Source organism: Streptopelia decaocto (assembly GCF_964273445.1).
Source record: "Streptopelia decaocto genome assembly, chromosome: 3".
Lineage (NCBI taxonomy): Eukaryota > Metazoa > Chordata > Aves > Columbiformes > Columbidae > Streptopelia > Streptopelia decaocto.
The window spans coordinates 10,428,881-10,449,024 of record NC_138656.1 but is presented as its reverse complement, the minus strand read 5'-3'; the positions used below and the strand labels follow the sequence as shown (position 1 = coordinate 10,449,024).

The window sequence follows — 20,144 nt, the reverse complement described above, 5'->3', positions numbered from 1 at the left end:
TGTATAATTTCTGCTTTATCAGGTAGAGAAGAGAAAACTGTGTAAGTATGTTATGCACATGCTAAATCATGCATATTCTGGATAAAATAGTTTTAGAAAATCTAAAGTAAATGCAAGAACAAACATGGAAAGAAAAGTTTCATCTTAAGTACAGATTTTCAAGGAATTGTTATCTGAATTTTTAAAAATGATAATTTGTAAATAAAATGCAAAATTCTGCTAAATTTATTCATTTAATAGCTTTGGGTGTCCTTTTGTAAAGCCTACTTTTAAAATCAGTTACATTTTCATGTAGATGTGTAATAAGGGCATTTGAATGATGGTATTGCCTAAGGCCGTTTCAGAGTTAACCAGAGAGTATCTACGTGGTGACTTGAACATTTAGCATTTCTGTAGAGAATTTCAGCAACAAGTATTAAGACTTTATAGTTGACATTTAATATATTGAGTAAGTAGTGCTCAATGGCTCAAAGAAGTAGCTCTGTGCTTTAAAAATTTGTTAAAATATCATTTTCTCCACATCTTGATATTTTAATTATTAATAGCGCTATTTTAATTACTTTCTCACAGCTCTGTTAATTCCATATATATAATTTAGATTTTGAATAGATTTTAAATAATGTGGTACCTTAAATTTGGGGTCAGTGGTTAGTTACTATCTTTTGGTTCAATTTGTAAAAGACATAGAAGAAAAACCTGATCTTAGTTACATCACTCTGAATCTGGAATAACTGTCTGGCAGCTTCTGAGCAATATTTGTGACTGTGGTTAAAATCACATGTGTGGTTAAGAAAGTTTATCATCTGTTGCTGCTTTTTCTTCCCTGTTCTGTATATCTCCATTAAGATGCTGATTTAGTGTAGTTAGAGATATTTGTCTTGTCAATACATTTGTTCACACTGATTTGAATCATTGACAGGATTTAAAACCAAAACAATTTTTGAACAAGTTGTTCTGTACATATGATCCAGCATTTAAAAAAATCTCAGCAAGGTGTACATTTTGCGCTTTCTAATTGAGCTGGCAGTGCTTCTACCTGATGATGAGTAGGTGTGTGTTTATAAAACAACTTTTTAGGGCTGACTGTCACGGTAAATGAAAAATTACTTCCCTGGTTCCTTTTCTTCCCCAGAAGCAGTGAAAACATAAATCAGTTGGTAGCTGGCAGGTAATTGCTCAGCACTGCCATACTTTAGTCAAGTGGGGGCATCCTTGGTCTTTCACAAATAGGTAATATGGCCAGAAGGATTTACTTGTTAAACTTAAGTGGCTGGGATATAGTAAATTACTTGCTCTATTTTTACCTTCATTTGGAACTGTCTAGCAATTAGGTACATAAACAGCATGTTTGTTGTGTATATATGCTTTTAGTCATATTATGTTAAAAAAATACGTGGGCTCAGTTCTTTCCCTATAATTCAGACTTTGGATTTATGTCGGTGAAATTCTGTCTGTTTAATTGCATCTAAGAAGATTTTAAAGTGACAATATTTTTCTGGTGAAATGAGTGCATATTTCTTGAAAACATCAGCTGCAATCACTAAGTTCTCTGCTGAATTTGAGAAACAGCAGATGGTCTGACAAATGCCAAATGCCTGAAGTATTTTATTCCATTTTAATACTTGTTTTGTGCTAATAAAAATGTTATTAAAAGTGTCAAAGTACCCTTTTGGGAAACGGTCATTATTAGCTAACGATGCTTGTTAGAAACTACCTTCTGATAATGATTTATGACCGAAATTCCCTTTCCACGTAGAAGAAGTAAAGCCTGGAAGAGGAGGCTCTTTGGGAGTGGTTGGAAGTGGCTGTTCAGAAACAGTGTGCTGCGATCACCTTTATGTGATCGTGCGCTTTAACGGGAGGAGCGCAGCCGAAAACTTCATGCTGGAGCCTCTACGAGATGAACGCATTAATCATATGTCGCCGATGTAGCTGCTTAGATCCCCACGCCGTGACACTAAATCTCAAGGTGTCCTAAACTCTGCCCTGGCTGTGCCTGGCTTGTGGTCCAGTCATGGTGTTATCTTCATTAAAAGCAAAAGGGCTTGTGGGGATGTTTTTCCATGGCTGCATTTTGGGGAATCTTTTCAAGGGTGTGTATCACAGGCTGTGCAGGACTATGCCTGAAGTATTTAACCACAGTGTTTCCACTGGTGCAGTTCTTGGCCTGTTCTCCTATATAGATGTGGAATCCCGTATATCTGCATCCTTTGGAGACCATTGCCAAGGGCAACGACTGGAGATAATAACTTGTGATTTGTGTCTTTTGCAAGTTACAATCATTGTAAACTGACAGCTGTGAAGGACCTAAACTCACATCAAAGGATACAGATCATCTAGTTAGGTCAATTAATGTTAATTCTCATCTTCCATTAAATTCTTTTATCTTCTTCTCTTTTTTTATTTTCTTTTTTCTTTTTTTTTTTTGCAGCCAAGCCCAATACCAAGTCCTGTTTTGGGGAGAAAGCCAAATGCTAGTCAGTCACTGCTCGTGTGGTGCAAAGAAGTTACAAAAAACTATAGGGGAGTGAAAATCACCAATTTTACTACATCGTGGAGAAACGGTTTATCCTTTTGTGCAATATTACATCATTTTAGACCAGACCTGATGTAAGTTGTATACTCTTTGCCTGCGTAAACTAACTCTCATAGAAACACCTAACATTTAAGTTTCTGTAAAAATCAAATCCCTGTTTGTTTCAGGTGTTGAACTGTTTTCACCCATTTCTTTTAAGCAGGGAACCATTCTTTCTAAGAAAAGAGATTTATGAATGCTTAAACTTTATGACCTCTTTGCTCTCCCTTGTTGCATAAACAATTGCTTCTCCTCTCTCTGTGATTTGTTTTTCTTCTTCTTAATCTTGCACAAAGAACTGACTTCAAAATTATTATGAAAATTGTGCCAGTGTTGAAATGAGATGAGATAAGATGAATAAGCCTGTAGCTCTTTATACGCTGACAAGGACGGATTACCTCCTGGTAAATTTGGTTGTCAAGGCCGGCCTCTAGTCCCTGCCTTAACTTCTTTTTTAGATGGAAAGCTTCAGGCACTGAAACATTAAATCGGTGTTCATTTATTTATTTATTTATTTATTCCTTTAATTTTCCACACTATTAGTTTAGTTGATTGAATTGCTGTGAAATTGCTAGTTACTGTATGATATTATTCTATGTCAAATTTTTAGATTCAGTTTGTTTTAAAACTGCTGCTTTTATCAAATACTGTACATACCCACTGTGCCATTTTCCCCCTCAGTGACTACAAGTCCCTGAATCCTCAAGATATTAAAGAGAACAACAAAAAGGTAAGAACTGCCAGGAAAAAAAAAAAAAGACATAGCTTCAATTTTGGCTTCACTGCAGGTTTTTATTAATTTTGGGAAAGTGCGGTTGTTTTGTAAGGTCATAACTGCGGCTCACAGAAGGTATTCGGCCTCCTGCAGTTCAAATCGGATGCATTATTGACTCTCGTTTGTCAAGGTCTTTAACATTCACAACAAGTGCAGGGCTGGCATTAGAGTTTAATATTTGTATGTCCTACATTAACTGTGAAAGCAGAGGAAAAGGCTGGCCAGCCTTCTGTGATCGCTCCTGATTTTTCTAATCAGCCACGTAATTAAAAGCAAGGAAAATGTGACTGCTCTGGGTTTGTCATACACAAGACTTCTCTTTCTGTTGTTTTAACAGGACTGTGCGTTGGTCATGGTCAGTGTTGCTTTGATGGTGATTTTTGTATTTTGAAAGATAAAATTTTACACATGCTTTTGTACTGTGCAGCTGAGTGAAGTGGTGCGTGGAGAATCTACATTTTTCTGCAACACAAAGTTTAGGATAAAAACTGCTGAAAAACCATTTTCCAAATAAATCAAAATATTAGCAAAATGATTTATAGCATTGTGCTGGGCAGCTGTTTTAAATGTCTTTTTGTACCTTTGTGTAAAAGATGTAAAAAAATTCTCTGGAAGATAACAGGAACTCAGTTTGGGAATCACCTGAAGACTTTTTATTTCTGCTCATTATTTTAGACATAGTACAAACTTTGGTTGAGCCCTAGGGACTTGGTTAGAAATTATAATTTTCATGTGAGTCACTGATAAAAAACTCTTCCTGAAGATCATCTGAAAATTGTTTTTAAGTAGCAGCTTTCTCCATGCTGTGATTTTTTTATACCACTTTAAAAACACTGAATTTAATTAGGATGAAGGTATAAAAATATACTTCGAATAAACTAATTAGGTGCAATATTATATAGCAAATATAACTAAAGATTGTAGAAACGTGGGATTTCTGAAAGCGCTTTATTAAAATTCGTTTGTGTTTAGGGTTATGTTTTAATGTGCCTGCACAATTATGGGTTAGCCAGGGAGTTACTTGTCTTTAAAACAGTACTTAAGTATTAGAAATAATGGAATATCTCTGAGCTGCTGTTATCTAATGAGTGATTTGGCCAATGATATCTTTTTTATAATAATACGGGGTCTTATGATGACCTAAGTGGATTATCTGTGACGTCACAGTGTTTTCTGTGACCATATGTTTTTGTACTTCAAGTTTCTTTGACCGTCCAGGCTAATTAAGTCGGATTATAAAAAAGAAAGAATAGATTATTAATTAAAAACGTTAGCAGTACGATCAGTCATCTTTTCTTTATGAAACTGTGATGGCAAATGGTGAACCCTTCAGCCCGTCTCTCTAACGGGATATAGTTCCCAGGACTGAAGAAGTACTGATTGTTGTTATTGTGCAGCTTTTTTCTTTCATCACTTTGCAAGCCTTTGCCTGTCAGCTACATTGAGTATCTCAGTTGCTTCCTGCAGATTTATTTCCTGGTCTCACACAGTTCTGCCTGATAACCCCGCGTGCCCTTGGTCGGAGTGAATGCAGCACTGGCAACAATGGCTGCCTATAAATTCCATGCAGATATGTAACACATTTGACAATGATTCCTCCTAACCAATTAAAATAACATCTATGGATGAAAAGGGCAATTTTCTTTGTCTGAAGCATTGCTTTTTTTTTTTCCCCCATTCCCATGAAAGGAGGTAAGAAGTGACTGTGACCACAGATTGAAGATTAACCCATAAGAGTATATCTTTTAGAAGTGTGTGACCCTGTTTATATTTTAATAAAAAAGAAGAAATCTTAAGAGACAACTATTTCAGTGCAATTACTGTGTATAATTACAAACTGAAATGCACTGTTACTAAAAGCACATCATTGGCATTTCTTTATAACACACATTAGTCTTTTGCCAAATTGGTGCTGCCACTGATGCTGAATAAAAAAAAGGTATTTACCTGTGACATCTGATCTTGGCCAATATATCAGTGTGTTACATAGTCGGGAAATGGTTGGAATACTGCCTGTGGTGCTTGTGCTGATGGATCCCAATTGATGTCTGTCAATCAGCTTGTCAGTAAATTAAAAAAGAAAAAAAAAATCATCAGGAGGTAGGTAGATAGACTTAGCGTCCTGAATATACGTATTATGTGTATATGTATGTGTTGTATTTTCCACAATATAATTATATCTCTTTTAAGATAAATAAATAAATGAATAAATGGCTAAATAAAGAAAGAAAAGCACACAAAAACCCCCACAAACAAACAGACCAACAAAAACCCTACTCCGGATTAGATTAGCATCAGTCAGAATTCAGATACGTTTTTGGTGCATCGTGCTCATTGCACTTTGAAATTTCTGTGAGCAACAAAAGTGAAACCAGGGTTATATTTGAGAAAATTAAGAACAATACAGGGATACCTTCGCAGCTAATCCAAAGAGTTGTGGTTCTACTTAAATGTCATATATATCTAACTATCCATACAGCCTTCCCAATAACATTAACCATCTAAATTTATTTACTGTGTCTATTGGATTATTAGTAAATTATAATGAAAAATACGGTAAAATTACAGCGTACAGGCAGTATAGTCCCTTATCAAAAATTGAAATTTTTCATATTGGTAATTACATGTCCTGCACTTTAAAAATGTAAGCTACTAAACTACACTCCGCTGGAGCTTGGAGGGGATGAAAGGGTGAGAAGTGGAAGGGCACAACAGTATGGTTCTACTAATGAACTTCTGTTTTTAATTACTTTATTGTTTAGAGAAGCTTGTTTCATTTGAGGGATTATTGTGTGGAAATAGTAATATATCTTCTGGATGTTCAGTGCTTTCAATTTTTTTTATGCTTTTTTTTTTCCAGTTTTTGACCATTCATACTGAATTCCTCAATACATTTGAACTAGAGCGATTGTCTTAACAAAGCATTCAATTTCACAAGGAAGGGATCCTTTTAAAATATACGTTTAAGCAGAAGAATTCAGAATTACATGAGTAGCGTTGAGTCAAAATGGAAAAAAAAATCCTTACCTTTAAGCTGGCAGCCATATTTTTATAACAGGTGTTCATGCATGCTTCTATTATTTGATTCTACAAAATCATAAGCATGTATTTGTGTGTGTGTAGGAGTTGCTTGTTGACCTTGGTAAGATCATTCAGGAGCATAGTTAACGATGCATACACATTTGCAAAATCAAGGCTTAGTCATGCCTCTGTTTCACAGAAAGTATTATGATTTGATTTGGAAAATTTACTCTCTTAATACCATGTTATACAAACTAGTTAGAAACTAGTTAGAAACAGTAGTCGTATATAAATATACTGAAATATCAAGAAGCTCCTGGCTTTTCTTACAGTGAAGGAGAACCTATTGCAACATGTACAGAACATACAGTTGCTGTGTGTAGAACTGGACTGTAAAACGTTTGTGTGCCAATCTAGATATCTAGTGTAGTTTGAAAGGAGAGAAGCATCATCCAGAATGAGAAGAAGAGGGGATGGGAAATGAGTATCTGGCATCAGTAGGAAACTATTGTGTTTAATCCCAAGCATCACCAGAAGAACCAAGCAGAAAGTAAAAACTGATTGCAGCTGTATCGAGAATATCCATAATTCCAAATTCACTCCTTCTGCTGTAGTGTTACCCGTTCTAAGCAAGTGCCTTTCCTGACAACTCAGAAACACTGTCCCTACTTTCATTTTACAGACCCTGGGAGGTATTCTTAGGATTTAGTTTTATTAGCATATAAATAAGAAATTAAGAGTATAAAAGAGTTCAGGTCAAGTTATGTCTATGGGCTTTGGCTGCCATGGTCTGCTAAGCCCATCCTTACGTCCTTTCGTTCTTCACACGGTAACTCCCAGTACCTTCAGTGTGGGGTAACAGGGTATTTATGCCACTGAATCAGCACTGACCCACTTAATCAAACAACAAATCCTGGTGTTACCTTTGGTCCACAGGACGGCACAGCTGCCGTGCTATGCTTTCACACCCAGCCTGTTTTCTGCTGGCGTGTGAGCATTCATCATTCCCGGAAGCTGCTGTGGGTTAGGCTGCCCACCCACATCCCTGCACTGCTCTCCTTGAACTCTCCTTTCTCTGTGTTCCTCATGTCTGTTTGGTTCCACCTCTCTTGTCTCCCTCTTCTCCATACCCAGTCTGATCCTGCTCCTCCAGCTCTGTGTCCCAAGAACAGGTAAATGCCATCCAAGTTCTCTCCGTTCCCTGCCACCCATCATCTTCCTGCTACTCTGCTCCATCTGGAGCTTTGTATCAGCAAATAAAATGTTCATGTTTTCTACTGCTGTTCCTATATCTAAACACACCCCTGCTTTTATAAATGGCGTAACAATCTCTCATAATAAACCTTCCCAACAAATGATACCCCACAAAGACCAGCAATGATTTGGGGCCAAGTCATTTTACCCAGGGAGAGCCAGAAGGGCTTAAAAGTAACTTATTCAGATATCTAATTTCTATGTTCACATAAACTCCATGAATTGTTTGTTGTAGAGATATAAAAAACAAAAATGCCTTGGCAATTTATACCTGAGCATGAGATGAAGCATACAAAATTTTAGGAAGATAAATTCCAGATCTCAGAAGCAGAGTATGAAAAGGGGCTGAAATGAAAACTGTTTGACTCTTGAGTAGGGAATGACGTTGCAATGGCAATGAGAGAGCCTCTTTTTCTCAGAGCAAGTAATATAACTGGGTCTGCAAGTAATATTACTGTGTCTTGTCTTAAGTTTAGCATCGATTTTTGTTCAAATAGTGTAGGAACAACTGTGAAAATATTAGACCCCTTCAGAAGTGGGTGAAAAGGAGCTGCAGAAATACTGGGGGAGGAGAAGTCCGAGTGCTTTAACTGACTGCATCTAGGCTAACAGGGGGCCTTTTTAAAGGCTTCCTTGAAACACAATATTGTCTTCCAGGGTTAATCCAGGATAGTAATAATTAATTGTAAATTGAGAAACGGCTTTAATTCTTCAAAACTAGAAAAACCTGATGCACCAAGCCCACTCACATAAAGGGCTAGCAGAAAGAAGACAATGTGACCTCACAAAGTGTGAGGCTTGCACACTGGTTAGCCTTCTGAAATTAAAGGGAAGGGAGAATGAAATTCACTCTCTTTGTCTTATGAAATTAGCATCAGCAGATGTTTTTAAAACACATGTGTTTGCTAGATTAATGTGATTTATGTCCTGTATCAAGTAATCTGTGGTAGTGTTCTTTTTGGCTATCTGGACATAGTTTTTCATCAACACAAATCACTGCAATTACATGAGCAGTAGAAGGGAGAAGGTTGATCACCAGTGATAAAGCCCAAGATGGATTAGTGTCGTGTTTCTTATATCTTTGTTCCTTATCTTAAAAAGCCATCCTTAGTTGCTTTTTTTCTGGTCCAACTCTTACACTTTTCTTATTTGCTTGTTTCCTGCTACTTGAGTGAGAACCATTTAAGATATTGGTAGGTTTTCTTGGTGCAAACAGAATGACTTTTAAGTTGCAGTTTCATTAACAGCTTTTTACTCAGGAAAGTGGTATAATTTTGAGTAACCAAAGATTTTAGTATAGTATGGTACTGAGGTATGTTGAAAATATTTAAAACAGTGCAATTTAAGTGCCTTTACTGTTCACATTCTCTCAATTTGCATTGCTATGAAGATACCCTGGGAGATTTCTAGAAGCCATTGGTAAAAATTGTTGAGTTCAGATTAGATTGTGCAACAAAAACCAGTAACTACTGTAATGAAGCCAAAAGAATAATAAGTAGTAGAGTTGAACCCATACTGTTCCTGTAATACTGGATACGTTTTAGGCTTACTTATTTTGACTCAAACTTCTGCTTGCATTCTTGAAATGATATGATATGTAAGAAACTGCCGCATTGTAATCTTTGTTTTGTCTGTTTTTTAAAGGCATACGATGGGTTTGCCAGTTTAGGAATATCCCGATTGCTGGAACCTTCTGACATGGTTTTATTAGCGATACCTGACAAACTGACTGTTATGACCTATCTCTATCAAATAAGGGCGCATTTCTGTGGCCAAGAATTAAACGTGGTTCAAATAGAGGAGAACAGTAGTAAAAGCACATATAAAGTGGGTAACTACGAAACGGACACCAACAGTTCTGTCGACCAGGAAAAATTCTATGCAGAGCTGAATGACCTGAACCGGGAGCCCGAGCTGCATCCGCCAGACAGTGCTTTGGCAGACTTTGCTTCTCAGGACGACTCCGTATTTGTAAATGACAGTGGTGTTGGTGAATCTGAGAGTGAGCATCAGACTCCCGATGACCATTTAAGCCCAAGCACAGCTTCCCCTTCTTCTCGCAGGACTCGAAGTGACACAGATCCACAAAAATCCCAGCAGAGCTCTGGAAGAACTTCTGCATCTGAAGACGTTGGGAAGTGTAGCAGCACAGATACAACACAAGTGCAGCCCGCGCTGGGAAGGAAGAAATTGCTGTTAGCTGACGCTTTAGACTTGAGTGACTTGGCACATGTCAGTGATCAAAATGGGAACGCGTCTCCCACAGTTGCTTATGAAGATAACGACAAGAAGAGACACCAGAGCTCAGACAGTACCATTGGTTTCTCAGAGCAAGAAAAGCTGGGATGTATAGCATCCACAGAGAGCACAAGAGCAGATCCTGGTTCACCCGTTACAAAGCTGAGTTTATCTCCTACTTCTAAGCTTGGATACTCCTATAATAAGGATACCGATCTTGCAAAGAAACCGCATGCTTCTCCGAGGCAAACAGAATCCGATTCTGACAATGATGCCAGAATGGCTTTAAATCATGCAGATCAAACTGCAAAAACAGCCCAGGTAAGAAATGTAAACTTTTGATATGCCCGTGAGTCAGGATGGAGATGCTCTTCAAGTTTTTCCTCTATGTTTGTAATTTACGTCGTATCTTCAGTATAAATTGCAAGGTGGGTGGTGTATTTTTTTTTTTTTTTTATGGGCAACAAACACTTTGACTGAAAGTAGGTAACACTGAAAAAGAACCCTTACATTAAACATTTATTTCTAGGAATTATCCTACTGTCAATCTTTCCAACCTCTCTACCATTAAAGGAAGTAACATTGTATTCTCAACCAGCTCAAAGATGACTTCAAGGTTTTTGCCACCTTTCTTCTGAGTATTGCACACTGAAGCAGAAACTGGAAAAAGGTTTATCAATTCATTGATCAATATTCAAAAAATGTAGAGTTTTGAACACCTTGAAATATACCAAACATATTTCCAAATCTTATTCAAGAAACTGCATGGCTTTGTGAACATAGCCCACAATGGTGAGGCAGAAACTTCAGAATATTAAGTTATGCTGTTCATTGAGTGGCCTTGAGCATCTTACTTAACCACAATATCATTTTTCTTTCTATAAAGATACAAAGGATATGCCCACCTACCTTGCAGATTTATTGTAGGGACAAAAGTTGAATATTACATAAATGCTGAGTACTATCAATAAATAGTTTCATCAGAAAAAATATGTAAAAATGCCATCAGCCCTGTTTACAAAAATGCCAAAGCATGATTATAACTTAACCCTTGTGAAGATCTTTCTTGAGTTCTGACTTCAGTCTTGTGGCATTAGCTCTGACAAGAAGAGAATATATCCAGCCTTTTGGTAGTGTGGATTGCTTCAAATATTTTTATGTTTTCTTCTGAGTAAGCACCATAAGGATTCATTTTTTTGCAAGAGAAACAATCCACAGACGGGAGTTAGTGACTGAATATTAGTTCCATAGCCAGCTAATTTTTTCTTTTAATCGGTGACATCTCATTAAGTTTCTCTTCATCATGAGCTCTGTGTACTGGATGAGAAATGAACAGTTTGGCCCATACAGATTAACAGAGCAGGAGGATGTCTTTTCTATGAAGATTTTCATGTGTAAGCCAAGAAAAAGGAAGTGATGACTTTAAAGATGGTTTTCTGTTGTTAATCATCTGTGCATTTGCACATGGTAAGAAAGTCTCATATGCGATTCTCAATCTTAACTTTGAATCCTCAACTGTTGGTTAGAGTCAACCATCTCAATTTCCACATGGTTGTTGCAGGAACAAACCTGCAACATCTGTCCCAGCTCTACCTCCAGTAAAGGCCCAGAGACAAATTTTCCCAGAGTTTTCACAGTTGACCTTGACTAAGAATTCAGCGTTTGGGAGTATGTATATATAGGAGCTGCTCATGTTGCCTATGCAGAAGCCCTCATGCTGTTATTTCTACTCTACAATATAATCAGTCATGTGTATGAAGAGGGGACGCTTGTGGATGTTCATAAATGAAGTAGAAGCAGATATTTTTTCAGGGTTTTTTGTGTTTTACCCCACCTCTTTGTGTTCTATTTAAGTTATGAGAGATACCCATATAAGTAGCCAATGAAACATTGTATTTGCATACATATTAAAGTAAATAAGTAAACACATAGCACATTTAACCTAGCTTCCATGAAGCCAATTATTTTTTTTCCACAGCTGCAGTTTAAAGGCATTAAATATTGATAGAAATTAAGTTTTAAGGGGAGGAGAGAAAATTCTTATTTATATTACAAAGGCCTATGACTTTTTTAATTTTACATTTTGATCATCTTTACTTTTCATTTCTATAGAATGCTCTTTCACCTCATGAAACTGTAATCCATGTGACTCCTGACCTTTATTATATAGGAAGGCTCCTGGCTATTAACTGCTATATAAACGTTGAGTAACCGGAGGCCATCTTGCTCTTAATTATATTTCTTTATTTTTAAGCAACGAATGTTGTCAAGACAGGAAGAACTTAAAGAACGAGCAAGAGTTCTGCTTGAGCAAGCAAGAAGAGATGCAGCTTTAAAGGCAGGGAATAAGCAACTAACCAATACGATCATCCCAGCCCGCAATAAGCAGCTGAATGATGTAAGAAATACTGACCACTATGGCAGTTTACATAGTTAAAATTTATTTCATGTACATATGCTTTTGTGGGGGGCATGTCCTTGCAGAATATTTCTTTTCCACGCTGAATTACTCTGATGTGTCATGTAAACTTAGTTCACTTTTAAAGCCTGTTTCTCCTGTTGTTACGGCCAACAGAAAGATGCCTTAAACTTTACTGGAGGCGGAGGTCTGGGAGCACCTTCTTTGATTGGCACTGAAGTTTCTAATGGGACAAAAACAAAAGTTGCTTCTAAATGATAGTGAAGTAATTTATGCTATTTTTGATTACTTCTCTTTTTTCACTTAATGTAAATGCATTCCCTGAGCCTGTGATGTCAACTACTTGCTGCTTCGTAAGTGTTGTTGCTGTGAATGAGGCTGTTTGTGACAGTCTTGTAAAAGAGTTGATGGAACAATTCCTTTTTATCACCAAAGTTGATTATGCTGGTGAGATGGGAAAGTGGAGCTGGGGAATGAACTCCAGTGTCGAAGCAGCTATGGTTGCACCTCCAGTGGCCTCTGTGGTGACTTGGAAGGATGCATTTTCTCTGGAGATGAAAGCTAATTAATTTTTATGCAAACCTTTGCAATGCGGGTTTTGTGATTCTGAATGTTGCACGTTACAGACTGTACTAGCAACTGAGAAGGTAAATGTAACTCAAAAATAATGATACAGAGAAAGGCTCCAATCTTTACCAGTTCACATCTTTCAGAGCCTGGTCCTGAGGAGCAGATTCTGTTTTTTACATAAATGGGATCATACAATCAAAAAATGAAGACAGTGATTTACATATCTCATTTCATTCTCTTAACTGTCTTGGATCCATGCTGTACTTTTTTTTTCTTAACAATTCCTCTCCCCAAACTGACACTTTTTTTCTTCAAAATATGTTCATGTATGCAGCCAAGTCTTACTTGTCTAATGGTAGCATAATTATATATAAGCTTTTTTTACTACTTTTTATTTAAGTTTTTCCTAGATAAGTGTACTTTTATATAAATTTCACTTTGGATTTTTTTAAAATTCGTTTTTCTTAAAGCAAACAGCATTAAAAGAGACAACTATAGGCAACTACTCACACAGGAACAGCTGTAATTAAAGTTACCTAACATGTTTTATTACAAGCTCATATTTTCAAAGATTTTACAACTTTCTGAGTATTTCATTGTTTGAGCTGAAATTTTCCCCATCAGGTCTCTGCCTCAAGGTAAATTTTCTTTTACTTCAAAAACCCCTTTTCATCTGTTTCTTTGTGTTAGGCTGCATAAGGCATTGTTTTATCCATGTCAAAAATGTCTTATGGGCAGAAGGTTCCATCCACTTGAAAAATCTGTTCAAAATGATCAAAGTTGTGTTAATAGTACAATATTGTCAAAGAGTCTCGAAGGTCAGAAGAGTTGGTAAGTGTTAGTAAAAATTGTCTGTATGGACACAGCACAGCAAGAGCATCTTTTACTGTTGCTCCCCTAAGGATCAGGGCCCATTCTGATGCAAATTGTAGTATTGGAAAGCAAAGCTTTCTGTTTAAGACTCAAACTCCTGCTGATGAAATGCAAACAGGAGGAAAAGGAGCCACCCCACTGGCATGCAGAAGAGAGGTGCCCTGAGTAGATGACGAGGAGGCAGATGGCAACGTGAAGTTAGACAAAAATGAAGACTGTGTCTAGGCCATGAAAGCCAGCTGTAGGAAAGGAGATGGGGACACAGTTTTCAGGTTGAGGGTTTTCAGGATTGTGTAGTTCAGGCAGCCAGATTACCCATGGACCTTATTTCGTTTATTACGGAAGCTGAAAAATTAATTAGAGGCCTGCAGGAAAGGGAATGGCAGTGTTTTAGGGCCCGTCTGCAGAGCCAAAGTTTCTTTCTGCCTCCATCAGAACCTTTTTTTACGATGTTGAGAAGGTACGTTCAACCCAACATACTCAAGGTGGCAGATTCCTTGATTTCTGATTTCCAGCCCAAGACTCTTGGGGACTGATTTCTGGACGTTTGGAATGCACCCAGCTGTAGCCAAGTCAAAGAGAACAAATGGTCCTGGCCCCTCTGAAATCCTGGGCGCTCTGAGAAAAAAAGTAATGAGAGCTCTTGACTTGAGCCAACTGTAATATAAGAATAACAAAAGAGGCTTCTCAGCTCAGAAGGGTGTGTGGAGATGGGAACTCTTATGTGATAGTGAAGAGTGCCACAGAAATGCTCTGGAAGAAAGTAATAATTCCATGTTCAGAGAAGTTTAAATAGTGTATTTTAAACAAGGTGTGGGGCAAAGAGTGAGTGATGAGGGCGAAGTGAGATATTGAACAGTTATTTGTTCACTGAACATTGTCATTCATGACCAGTGGGAAAGACAAGTATCCTGTAGGAAAAAAAAAATATGGGTTATGCAATTAAAGACTGTATGAAATGAGAACCAATACAGGGTTGTATAGCTAGTGTAATTTTGACATTTTCTGAGTACGTACCAAGATCAGTGTTCTTCTAATGCAATTCAGTGGGCAATGTGCATTGTGAAAGGCGGTTGTATTTAATAGAGGCTGGTATAGTATTAATATTTCTTATATAAAGTTTATATATAATAATATATACAAAGCTGTGTATAATGTATACCTATGTTATACAAATATTATATACATATCTATGCATGTGTATGTTCTGAATGAGGATGTGCGTATGCATCAACATACGTAAATACAAGATAAAATACATTGATTTCTGCTGTTCTTTAACATATTTGATCTTCATAGAGATGAGACATTTCCATTTGATATAGTTGTGCTGGTTTACTACAGGTCATTGCTTATTTAATTGGTAGAAAAGAGCACAAACTTTATTTCTATTTGTTTTTTCTGGTCATTAAGATTAATAATAAGAACTTTGAGTCAAAGCAGTGCTGTATGTGTCAGTGTGTGGTAACGTGTAGTAGTGAGTTATCCAAATGAGAGTTGTGATAATGAGAATCAGTATTTATTTGTGGGAATTGGACTAGGCACATTTTGGGGATGGGTTGAGAGGGATTGAAAAGAAAACGGTTTCAAATAGGAAGATGTAATTTTAAATAAGAAAACTTTAAAGAGGTAGTCCAGGGACAATACTATCAATAGTAACTCTTGAAGTTTGCCTTTGCACCTTTTTTGATACTTTCATGAAAAGAGCTTTAAGCAGCCTGGTCCTTCTGCCTGTGCTCTGAAAATCGGTCACCGCAGCTAAGCTAAGCCTGCAGAGTCATTGGTTACTTCTGAAAATCGTGTCTCATTTGCCTTACTGTTACCACTTTACATTTGTCACATGAGAAAGATGAATCACCATTTTCTTAGTAAACAAGTGAGAACAATATACAGTGCGTGGGGTTTTATTGCTGCTTGAGGTCAACAAAAGAGAGGAAATTTCCCAGTCTGTCCCATGATCATAAATACAGGTTACTTGGTATGTGCTTACCGGATTTGTTTGTAAAAGTATTTTTTGCAAAAACACAGCGTTCCTGTTTCTCCTCTAAGCAAAGAGCAAATACCTTAGAACTTCAGCCTAAGCCTTACCCTTCCTCTGGTGTTATAGAACCAATATTGTATTCTATTTCAAGTAGTCATGTAGTCTAGACTTACATTTTTTTTTTTTTCCCCCCTCGCTTTTAAAAAAAATCTCTGTTGTCTCTTTATTGACCGATACCTGGGCTCTCCTGTAGAACTGGCTGTTTTCCCATGTCCATTCTTTTGGTTGTTTACCCCTTTTCTTGAGTCTTCTTTCTTGCTGCAGTGTGCTTTCATCTTCTCATGTTTGTGCTCTGAGGTTAGGCCAATGTCAGTATCCTCACTTGCTTTACTTTTTTTTTCTTTTTTAACTTATGGATTTGTGGGAACAGAAGTTTAAGGCCCTCCATTTCCTCATAAATGAGTTAACTCAATCCCATTTTCCTCCAAATCACATATTTCTTATTGCATCCCAAGATGTATCCTCTTCCCCTTTTTTAGTTTGTGTCTTCTCTCCTCTCTCTGTGTTTCAGCTGTCTGCCCTGTCCATTTCTGCTCCCCTTCTTCTCCTTTTTAACTTTTCTTTCTTAATACCTGCTCTCTTTACCCTTTCTGCACTTAGGCATCTTCCCTCTGTGCCTTCTGCCCCATCATCTTCCATTCCTGTTCAATCCAGCTGACTAAGTCCTGTCATTCTCTGCTTACTTCCTCTATTTGTATCATATTAGCCCCTTTTCTCCCTTTTGTTCCCTACTTGCAGTGTAGTAGGAGCTTTTTATTATTAGGTTTGCTCATTTTGCGCTTCTCAGAAACCGTCAATCTGCAAGCCGTATGCATGCCAGCATGTATGGAGGTGTGTGAGCCTGTAGACAGGTATTTGAAGCCTGCGAAGGGACCACGTTGATCAGAAACTCCTTGAGAACATGCTCATGGTTTGGGAGGATCATAGGTGCGGCCTTAAAATTGATGCCGCCTTCTGGAGACTGGAAGAATTAGCTTAAGAGCTCTGTGAACAGACTGCTCCCCTCATGGATCCCTTTCTCTGTGGTAGATTTATAAACAGCTCAGCCTTTCTACTTGCTTTCTTGATGTAGGTGTGTATGTAGTGACTCTTTCACAGGGTGGTTCTGTCATTTCCAATCTGGTATAGCAGCAGTAATCACGCAGCTTTTAACCAGGAGAGCCTTTTTATTAGCTTATTCATTTTTATTTAACTCACCTTTTCTCACAATGAACAACACAGGGCTAGAATGGACATATCTGCTTCCACCAGATGCTGTGAAGTATAAACCTGTAGTGATGGTTGTTAGCAGCAGCAGCTTGGCTGGAATGAGATTTTGGAAAGGCGAGGAGATTGGAGCTGGTCTGTGCACCCTAACTGGCAAAGTGGCAGGCTGGAGGGGATGGAAATGAGTGGGAAATATTCAGGAGGGATGGGCCTAAAAAGTCTTTCCAGCAAGGAACCCTCACCTGCAGAACCTGGAGTGAAATTCGTAATTCTTGACTCTCAGCATAACTCTGCTGTCAGCAAATGTCTGCAAAGGCCAGTGGCAAAACGTTCGTCTTATTCTCCTTTAGTGACTGGTTCACATAAAGAATGGAAATTTACTGCAGCTGTCGTTTACTCTGTAAACTGAAATGGCAATGGTTATGGAGTCAGCATGATTATAGAGAATGGAATTAGGAGTTAAGAAATGCACAGGCAACTTTAATTAACCTCTTTTGTGTATATGCATTATGATGCAATCTTTAATTATGTGATCACCTACTATTTTCCCCAAAGCAATTGTGTCTCATTTAGCTCAGAGGATTGAAGTGATGTAGAACACTGTTTGTCCAGAGTACCTCTGTCCTTCTGGTTGCAGAAATTGGAAGGTGAACAGCAAATGAAGCAGGGACTGCAAGGAGCAAAAAGATTAGGTCACGGTTAAGGTGCTGGAAAGAATTAAATGTAATGCTGCCTTTGCCTCAGAGTTCCTGATCAGTGCTGCTGAGTGTTCTGAACCTAACTTCCTCCAAGTGGTCATTAACTGGGTATCCTTCCTTTCTCCCTTGCCATTTGAGGCGAAGCTTTGATTTACAGATGTATTGAGCATCCAGATCTGTCAGGGAAGTCATTGGGAGATGTGCTTGAGACTCATAAAGGGCTGCATAAAGTTTTGTATGCTGAAAAAGGGAAAAAAAAAAAAAAAAAAAAGGAAAATAGGCTTCCCAGAGTGAGCACCCAGTGTTAGATCCTTTTAGCAGTATCTTTTCAGTTCTCATCCGAATAACAGGGTAATAACACCAACATGGGGTGTTGTGAGAAGGGGATGTGATTAATGCTTTGAGGCACTTAAATACCGTAGTGACAAGCACTGTAGAAAAGCCCTTGAAGAAATTAATAAGTCTGTCTACAGAGCAAGATTTAAATATTGTGGAATAAAGAATGCTGCTACATATTGATGAACAGTGAAAATAAACCAAAGTATTGAAAGCCACAGGGTAGAGCTCAGATCTGGGCTGACAATAGAAGTGAAAGGTGGCGGCAAGGCCCTATTGTAAAGGCTACAGAGCAGGATGAAAATTAAGATTGTGCTCAGTAATTTTATTTCTGGTATCTCAAAAATCATGTGTCAAATTCTTTTAAGTTGGTTTTGCAAAGTAGATTGCTTTAGCAGAGAATGCCATCTGGCATAGAATTCATGAAAAATAGTGCTCATCTGATAAAGGATGGTTTTTTCTTCCTAACACAGGCCACAGATCGTTTCTGAAGTTATTTGGGTTTTGCTTGAACTAAGGATTCCTCCTTGGTGAATTCAGGTGCAGGACTGGGCCCCTCATATGGATTCAGCCAAAAATTTTGCATATTTAGAATTCAGCGTAGGTTCTGGGATACAGGAGTTCAACACTGTGGTGCCTGGAGGAACTCAATCTCTCTTTTGCTTCTTGTGAAATAGGAAAAAAGTAATTCTTTCTTCACAGCAGCATTCTGAGATGACTACACTAAAAATCGTGAGGGACTTCATTTATACAATAAGTATTTAAAACCAACTTAATATCAAGTGAAGGGATATTTTCAGAGAGCAATCTGGATGCTACTGCTGTGCTTAAATGCAACTGTTGCCAGGCTGCTTTCAGTACAGAGAATGATTTGGTTTTACTTATCTCTGCTACCATTATTTCATATTTATTCACGTTGAATGACAGTTATAGCTGCCTAAATATATATTTAAAAATATGTTTGAAAGAGCAGCAGGAACTATATTCAGCTTTTGTAGTAGAATTTGCAGATACGAAGTACCTCACCAAAAAACTGGTACCTCCAAACATGCAAACACTGTCTGTATACACAGGGCAGCATGAACAGGCTATGCCATAAGATTGTTTCTTTCTGTTCGGAATATTGCTTTTTATTACTCCCTTGCTCAAAGGACTTGTTGCAGCTGTATCTAATTCATATTTAATAAGCTTTTTCTACTTCAGGTGTCAATCTGTTTTGCCCATTACTTTTCATTTTCATAAATATTTGAGTGCAAAATGATAACTTTTTTGTATCCAATGGACTAGTAGAAATGGAAGTCTTTTTAGAAAAGCATCAGAAACTGACAAAATCTGAAAGAGTTTGTATACTCTTACTTTAATTTTGACTGCATACATTTGCACAGATATGGGATATGACAGCTGCAGTAAAATGAAAATAAGCAATTATTTTAAATGCTCAGAGAAAATGCTTTAATAAGTGTTCCTATTTATTGATCATGTCCTGCAATAATCTGCTGCCGCTCTGAGCTAATAAGCTACTCACTATCCAGCTCTAATATGTGACCAAAAAGTAAACTCTAGTCAAAATGACCATAAAGTGGTACAAATGCAAATTCACAGTAGACAACAAAAAATAGGCTTCTTTTAATTTGATTGAAAGATGCCTTAAACACAAGTTGGCATTGCAAGTATTCTTTCCTCCAAATATTTTAACAGGTTCTTGAAAATAAGTACTGGATAGCTTTATTCATTAATTTTTATTTCTACATGAAACTAGAATCTCTACTTCTGTTGCATTAGGAAAGGCATCTAGCTTATCAGTGAATTTTGGTTTGTAGTCTCCTCAGCTGGAAAATAAATATCTGTGATTGAGGTGGTAATGTTAATTCATTGAAGGAAACACTCCCAAGTTACTACCATCTTGGTTTTCTTAAAAAACAAAGAGATAAAAGCTGATCTTTATTAATTAAACATCTAACATGAATTTATTGAGGTCTAGGATTTTGCAGATGGCAACCTTGGTCTTTTAATATTAATTGGAAAATATTGATTGAAAAAAAGACTAGTCTGTCATGCTGATAATTGTGACCAGATTTAGATATGATCACTAGATCTTCCTGAGATTACAAAGAAGCAGTTACCATCTAATTGGTAAA

The 20,144-nt window shown here is 37.4% G+C and overlaps 1 protein-coding gene across 12 annotated transcripts in view; it reads left to right on the top strand.

Annotated features, from left to right (window-relative positions):
* EHBP1 (EH domain binding protein 1) overlaps positions 1-20,144 on the top strand; it is a 225,715-nt gene that overhangs the window by 141,844 nt on the left and 63,727 nt on the right. For 11 of the 12 annotated variants that reach the window (XM_082048521.1, XM_082048525.1, XM_082048524.1 and 8 more), the window contains 4 exons: positions 2,432-2,610; positions 3,257-3,305; positions 9,270-10,184; positions 12,118-12,261. In XM_082048521.1, coding sequence (XP_081904647.1) covers positions 2,432-2,610; positions 3,257-3,305; positions 9,270-10,184; positions 12,118-12,261 — 1,287 coding nt within the window. The remainder of the gene's footprint in view (positions 1-2,431; positions 2,611-3,256; positions 3,306-9,269; positions 10,185-12,117; positions 12,262-20,144) is intronic. The other variant, XM_082048532.1, reaches the window with a different exon arrangement.